The following is a 7869-nucleotide window of genomic DNA, read 5'->3' on the forward strand; positions in this document are numbered from 1 at the left end:
ATTTTGAAATATTGCTGCACGGAAACGATTTTCTTTATGATTTTTATTGACTATTGGTCTATTTAGATTTTAGAAAAGATTTGAAGATGCCACTTACTAGTGAACAAGTGGCTTAGGTGGTCTTGTTGTCCGATCAGGGCCATTACCATTGAGAGGTGGCTGCATTTTTCAATGTATCGCGTACCACTTTAAGGTCTGCGATTAGGAGGTATCGTGAGACTGGTCTCTACACGCGGCGACTAGGAATTGGACGAACACGATGTACATCCGCAAGAGATGACCGATTTGTTAACCTCGAGGTGCTGAGAAACCGCTTTCTGACAGCGTTTGAGATTCACTAGAGGCTTCAAGCGGCACGCGGAGTCATTCTTAGTGAACAGAACATGAGGCGAAGGATAAAAGAACGTAATTTACAGGCAGGAAGACCAACCCGAGTACCAGAACTCGAGAGACACCATCGAGTTGCGCGATTACGATTTGCTCGTAAACATGTGAATTGACTATCGACCAATGGAGCAAGTTCTTGTTAACCGATGAGTGCTGAGTAGCATTAAGAGCACCAAATGGTCGTGAGAGAGTGTAAAGACGCCATTAAGGACGGTTTTTTCCCAACACAACACGTCAGACGGTCAGTTACAAAGGTAGGTCTGTTATGGTGTGGGGAGGTGTATGCTTGGAGGCACGTACGGAGCTTGTCATCGTAGATCAGCGCCTAACAGCAGCCGGGTACATTGAAGAAATCTTCCAAGACCATGTTGTACCACTTATGGATTTCATTGGTCGGGAGGATTAACTCTAATGCAGTTTAATGCGCGCGCTCATAGCGCCCGCGTTGTGGAATCGCACCTTGCTGATATCGGGATTCAAAAACTGGCTTAGCCTGCTCACAGTCCAGACATCAACCCCATAGAACATGTCTGGCACATGCTAAAAAACAGTGTATGCGCACTGCCCAACCCACCAGAATCACTTGGTAAGCAAAGAACCGCTCTAGTCAGAGTGTGGGATAAAGTTCTTTAAGAAGTAATTAAAACATCCTCCAAAGCATGCCAGAATGCATGCAGGTCACCATAAATGCTAGAGGAGGTAACACGCGGTATAAACTAGATTTTTTCTTTGGTGCAGAATTAGGTTTTTGCAAAAACTTTCAGTAAGCGATTTCGACAAAAGCTGTATTTTTTAATTTTTCCCATTTTTGATTAAAAATTACGACTATTTAGTGTAAATTGTAACTAAACTTGTGTATAAACTGTTTAACTAATAGTTATAGCCAAAATAGTAACCATATATTGATATTCTAAAAAGTTTTATCGTAGTTTTGCTTTGGGCCACTTTTTCTGCCGCTGAGTGTATTATAAAGCTGAAGAGTTTGTTTGTTTGTTTGTTTGTTTGAACGCGCTAATCTCAGGAACTACTGGTCCGATTAGAAAAAATCTTTCAGTATTAGATAGCCCATTTATCGAGGAAGGCTATAGGCTATATATCATCACGCCACGACCAATAAGAGCAGAGTACCGGTGAAAAAATGTTACAAAAACGGTTAAAATTATGATTCTCTTATGTGACGCAAGCGAAGTTGCGCGGGTCAGCTAGTAAACAATAAAAATAAGACAAATAAACAATATTTTATTCAGCAATTACTACGACAGTGTCAAAATCTTTTAAGTTTTAGTTGCTTTAACTTTATTATGGAACATTTTCCTTCATATTTTCTTTACACAAACAGGTGTTGAAAGTAATTATTTATCCATTTAGTCAAGGTTAAAAGTTGTATCTACGCATAATTTGAACACGTAAATTTCACATTACTCCCCCGTCGCTTGTCTCTGTGGTAGGTAGGAACTGTTTGCTATACTTAGGTGTTGAGTTTGATTTCATATTGAATAAAAAATGTACGTAGGTAACTATTAAAAATGTATTTGCAAAAGAATTCAGTTTAGAAAGCCATAAGGTTATCTTGAAGTTTTTAATGTGGAATTTAATTTTAATGTTATCTGCTTTTCTGTTACCGGAGAGAAGATCACTTTTTGAGAGTGTCTAAATAGACTAAATACTTTTTATTATTAATCTACAAACTTGATCCGGGACTTAGGTACTTTAAAAATACCTAGAACGAGCACATTCTACGAAGGCCTAATTGTTATTTCTAATATTTAAATGGATGTAATTAAATGTAGATGAATTAACCCTTACTTCCGACATTATTCGAAACTCTCACGTTCATAATAATTTCAATAATAAATCCCACTAAATATCCAATAAACAACATTTTATCTTATTTATTTCAGTTCCACCCTGTATCTTAACAAGCCGTACTTGGTACGGAGTGTATATCGTAAAAAATATCATCATAACCCGAGCTTTTGCCAATGATCTGCCATTATGGACGATATTATGTTAAAAGATAATTTACAAACTTTTATGTCACAGTCGTAAACTTTTTAAATTAAGCCTTGAACTAGCTACCTACTGAATAAATGAAATAAATTGTGGTTCTTTAGACGATACCTACCTAGTTTAAAATGTGTTACGTCTTGTAATAAACACAAAATAAAAATATTAATGGAAATATTGTAGGCGTTAGCATTTAACATTTAATTTATCATAGATTGGTACCTTCCCACTTAATTAAATACATTTTAAGTTTATTCTGAGTAGGTAACTACGTTAAATGGAACCTTTTTGCTAAACATAAGTAAAAAATACTGACCATAAGAGGTCAAAAAATATAAAGAAACGCCATTAAGTTTTATTTTTAATTATTTCTTTTTTATTGTGTAATGGCTATCTTTATATATTTTTTTGGTTAACGAAACAGTTACAATATTAATTACCTACTTTTTTGTTCTAAGACAGAAAAAGCCGTAGGCACCCAGATTTACACACTAGGTACAGTCAAAAGGCACGTTTTAAAAATCAAGTAATGAGCACTGAAACTGTAACAAGTTAGCGAATAATATAAAATTCGACCCATATTCCTTTTAACATAGTTCCTTGCTGCATGCTTCCATCCTCGCAGTGACAGAGCTTCGGCAAAACATAAATTTATTAGCATAGATCACGCGACAAAGACACGCACGCCACTACAGCCTTTTGCATTTCGTTACGTAACCGGGTTCAAATAATTTACTGATACACCAAATTAGGTTAATAAGCCTGTTTAAATGGAGAAGGAAGCTTTTGGTGGGTCAGGGTTTAGCATTTTAGTGATATTCGTGAAAAATTAGAAAATCGCATGATGGTGGTTTAAATTTGGCGCTCTTTAATGGTTACCAATTTAAAAAATATTGATTGTTGGTGGTAGTTGTTACCAACTCAAAAAAATATATATTAGACTTTCTTAATGATAAGTAATTATTTGTTTGTAAATGTGAATAAAATAAGAAAATAGTAAAATTTAAAATAGTCATGGTAATAGGTTATACAGAAATACCGGGGAACGCAAATTAAATTAATTTTTCGAATCGATTCCCTAACTTACAACTGTTTTAATAAAATAAACCGATAGACATTATTAATACTCCTTGTGGCTTTATTATTCCTTTAGTAACTAGTAATTTCCTCGTGACATTTAAATACGAGTTGTGTAGAAAGTTAGGGATAAAAATTCTGCTTAGGAGAGAAATAAATTGCAGAGACAATGCTCGTAACGCAGCGATTAAAATGGTCTCCATTCTCTACTAATGTTTGACTATCTCTGCACTGATTAGCAGTACTGAAGTCCCAGAAACTAAAAAGAGCTCTGAGGCTTTGTTTGCAGGAACTTTAATTTTATACAATACGTTTAGCACGGATATTTTCCAAATATTTGATGACAACAAAGCACTTGAGGCGCAGTGGTTTAAGTCACCACGCCGCTACCATTGCCTCAAGAGGTCGTGGGTTCGATTCCCATACGGGACAATAATAATTAAATTATTTGTGCGATCAACAAATAATCTTTTCTGGTCTGGTTTTACTTTGTGTCAGTTGTTCGTATGTTTAAATAGTAATAAGTCCCCACGACCCAAAAGCAATTCTTAGTGCTCTCGTTCTAGACTCGGGGATCGAATTGAGAACCTCATATTAGCAGTCGATTACACTACCGACCACTTCACAGAGGCAGAAGTAAGAATGGTGATCGATGCCGCAGTCCTCTAACTATAATGCCGTTATCTACAAAAACAATGTTTCGAGGTTTTCGATAAAAAGGCGCGAGAAAAGAAATATGCAATGCTGTTTCGCAACTATCTGGAATCTGCGATTTGAAATATCTTTAGCAGCATCTGGAAACAGCATTGCATATTTCTTTTGTCGCGCCTTTTTGCGAATATCTCGAAACAAAATGCCGTTATCTAGAAAATTGTTTATGTAGAGGCATTATAGTTAGAGGACAGCAGAATGGTACATCTGACATAACGCGTTCTTAAGCGCTAAGGTAAAAAAAACTGCTCAATACTCTTTTTTTATATATTTAATAATCTTATATTTATTCGTTCTCCTGGCTGCGGAGGCGGGCGGCGGCGTTGGTGACCCTGATGCTGAGCTGCTGCGCGCGCTCCACGATGCTCTTGCGCTTCTTGGAGGAGACGCCGTGCGCGATCTCTGCGCAGTACTTCCTGTTCTGCATCATTAGGATCTCCAACTCGCGGACATTGTGGACCAGGACCTGTGACAATAAAAAAAAATGTTTAGTAGTTGGTTTTAGAGTTTCATATTGATAGTAAGTCAACTACTGATCTGATGATATTTAGTATTTAGATATTTGAAAAACTAAACATAGCCAACAACCTTTAAAAACTCAGCACCTATCTTGATAGTAAGTTACTGAGGCTCATTTTCAAACTTCATGTTTTCTATATAAAAAATGTATTACTTAAAAGTTTTATCATTTGTTACTTTTGAAAATACTATTACATTTTCATGCCTATTAAACCAAAAGGCTCATTCAGCAGTAAATATAATGCATCTACATTAGTTTAGCTTTGGACAGATGTAACAGGCAGCTTACTATATTGATTTAAGTAACAATTGACAAAATTCTGACAAAATTTGAAAACAGCTTATACCACTGCCCAACTCGGAGATCAGAGACTAATCAGCTATCACATAATTATGACATGTACAAATTTGAATTTTCTTATATCTAAAATGTATCTACCATTATGACCAAGCAGCAATAAGTGTCAGCCTGGAATAGGATTGAGTAGATTTGATATAGCAAGGTAACAAATTGTAATTATCATATAGAATGTATAACACAGAGTGCCCTTGCATACATACAAATACATACAGACCTAACTTCACACCTTCCCATATGGGTAGGTAGAGACCAAAGAACACAACTTGGTATCATCCTTACAAATTTCCCTTGCATTTTTGGCAGAAAACATTATACATGTATGCAAATTAAGCAAGGGAAGTTTGTAAAGATCATACCAAGTGGCATTCTCTGGTTATCCTATACAAAAAAGGAATGATTTAATACTATATTGCATGCAAGTCATCCTCGAGTCAACTAACAAAGCTTATATACCACATAGTATGCTAAACTACATAGGGTGTCTTAGTTTAAGCATTGGTCTACCTAAACAAATGCACAAGCAGACTTTCCAATATATCAGAGTATGAATATTGCCTGCTTAAACATCTTGTCTGACAAGAATAGCTCAAAGGGTAGCCAATACTAAGAGCATTGGTTCCATAAAGAATCACCTGTGGGTGCTTGCTTTTCATTGGAGTCCAAAGACAAACAACAACAAAATAATGATAATATTGGTATTATTGTCATGTAAAGGCTCTGAATTTATTTTCCTTTAACAATATAGTGGTAATCTATAGAGGAATGTTTGTTTATCTGTTTAAACCAACTGAAACATTGAGAAGATACCAACTGTCTTACAAAATTGGTATGTAAAGGGATCTTATGGAACAAAGATATTTGTTTAGTCAAGTCAGTTGCTGGGAATAACATTAAGAAAGTCTTGTTTACCTTGCGGAAGCCATTGGGCAGCATGTGACGGGTCTTCTTGTTTGATCCATAACCAATGTTTGGCATCAAGTACTGGCCCTTGAAACGCCTGCGCACCCTGTTGTCAATACCTGTAATGTTATTACAGACAATCAGTAATGTTTACAATTAAATAATGTTTAAAATTATGTTGTAAAATGAGATATTGTCTATTGTGATAATATAATTAAATAAGGAATACTTATTATGGGGTCAAGAGAAAGTTTAGGTTATAAATTAGGAGCTATTACAATTAAATAAATCTTAATACTATATAGGAACCTAAGAATTAATTAACTGTTGATATAAACATTCTAATTAGAAAAAGAATTAATGAAAATACAACCAATCAATGCAAATATTCTGCAAAGAGGTTGAAGGTTTTTTTTTATATTTATTCCCACACTACACTATAACACAGGCTGGTTATAAAAATGATTGTATCTATCACTATGACCAAGAAGGAATGATCATCATCTTGGAATAGGAATTGATAGAATTATTATAGCAAGGTAACAAATTGTAATTATCATATAGAATGAATAACACAGAGTGCCCTTGCATAGTAAAAAAAAAACATTTAAAAATGTCATGTGGAGAATAAACAAAGTATTTTAACTTTTTTCTAACCTATGCACATGTTTACCTTTGAAAAACCGGCTCGAATGCGTATTTATTTGTTTTAGGGATCAAAATAAATATTTAAAACACATTTTTAGAGGTTAGGATTGTCATGGGCGGGTAATTTTGTTACAAAAAAGTGAGAAACATCGCCAACAGGTGACATCGGATTTGCGTCTAATATCACGTTAATATTAACAAGTAAAGCATGGAAAGAGCCACCATGGGACATATTTATTGAGCAGAAATCCTCAGTGAATCAGAACATTGAAGGTTTGGACATAGGAGCCCCCATAATGGTAGACTCATAACCTTACTGCACATTGAGTTTACAGGCACAAGAATCCATTTTTTAAGGGCACTTGACTTTGGTTTGCTATAATTTAGCTATTATTCACAGTGTATCTAAGAAAACACAAGGGTAATAAGGTTATCATCACCAACACCGAAGTCACAGAACACGCTGTACTCACCTCTGGGTTTACGCCAGTTACGCTTAAGTTTGTCATAGCGATCAGATTGGTGGCGGATAAATCTTTTCGTCCTCTTTTTGACGATTGTAGGCCTGTATACAGGTCGGATTGCCATTTTGAATGTTTCTAAATGAAACGCGGCTGTGAACCACGCGGTGACACGGCCGCACGAAAAGGAAGAAGGAATAGACAAGTTCAGACATTCCTAGAGTTTCAGTATGTTTTCGTCTGGTAATCGGTTGATATGGTTTAAAAAGTCTTGTTATTAAATTATTGTCTATGGTTTCATTTTTATAGGCGCATATCGTTTTATCTAAGTAATCAGCATAGTAGTTTTTTACGACTAAGGAAAAAGATTTTTGCCTCAAAATCGTAAAATGTTTGGGCCAATTGTAATTATTCAGATTTTGCTAAAACTCAGACATCAGTAACATTCAGGAGTTGGCCGTATATTCATTGACCCATTCATACAGGTTAACACTGCAATTGCGAAATCTGCTCACCATTTTTTATGCACTAACGGGTTGTTTACGATTGCTGGAAAAACATCTATGTTAGCCTGCGTAAGGCAAACCAAGTAGGTCTTTAAGTGGTTTCTTTTCAACTTTCAGTCAGACAAGTAACATATTCAACAGAAACTTAGCGATCTGAAAGCAAATAAAAATGACTATCACTGTAAACATATACACATAATGCTGAAGACGGTACCCAGGTATCTAATAAGTTTAAGTAGGTACTTACCTGACTAATAATAATATATTTTACTAACGGCCGCTCCATCTTCGC

The 7869-nt window shown here is 35.4% G+C and overlaps 1 protein-coding gene and 2 non-coding genes across 3 annotated transcripts; all 3 read right to left on the bottom strand.

Moving 5' to 3' along the window:
* Window positions 1-4435: 4435 nt before the first annotated feature.
* Window positions 4436-7271, bottom strand: RpL32 (Ribosomal protein L32). The gene is made up of 3 exons (XM_076133147.1): window positions 7084-7271; window positions 5972-6081; window positions 4436-4648 (listed from the first exon to the last, which is right to left on the bottom strand). The coding sequence occupies exons 1-3, from the start codon at window positions 7196-7198 to the stop codon at window positions 4469-4471; spliced, it is 405 nt and encodes a 134-aa protein (XP_075989262.1). The 5' UTR covers window positions 7199-7271; the 3' UTR covers window positions 4436-4468.
* Window positions 5128-5255, bottom strand: LOC142985365 (small nucleolar RNA psi18S-841/snoR66). Its single transcript, XR_012960203.1, has one exon. It is a non-coding gene; the product is annotated as a small nucleolar RNA psi18S-841/snoR66 (small nucleolar RNA).
* Window positions 6427-6552, bottom strand: LOC142985366 (small nucleolar RNA psi18S-841/snoR66). Its single transcript, XR_012960204.1, has one exon. It is a non-coding gene; the product is annotated as a small nucleolar RNA psi18S-841/snoR66 (small nucleolar RNA).
* Window positions 7272-7869: the final 598 nt, after the last annotated feature.

Source organism: Anticarsia gemmatalis, chromosome 29 (assembly GCF_050436995.1).
Source record: "Anticarsia gemmatalis isolate Benzon Research Colony breed Stoneville strain chromosome 29, ilAntGemm2 primary, whole genome shotgun sequence".
In the NCBI taxonomy this organism is placed as follows: Eukaryota; Metazoa; Arthropoda; class Insecta; order Lepidoptera; family Erebidae; genus Anticarsia; species Anticarsia gemmatalis.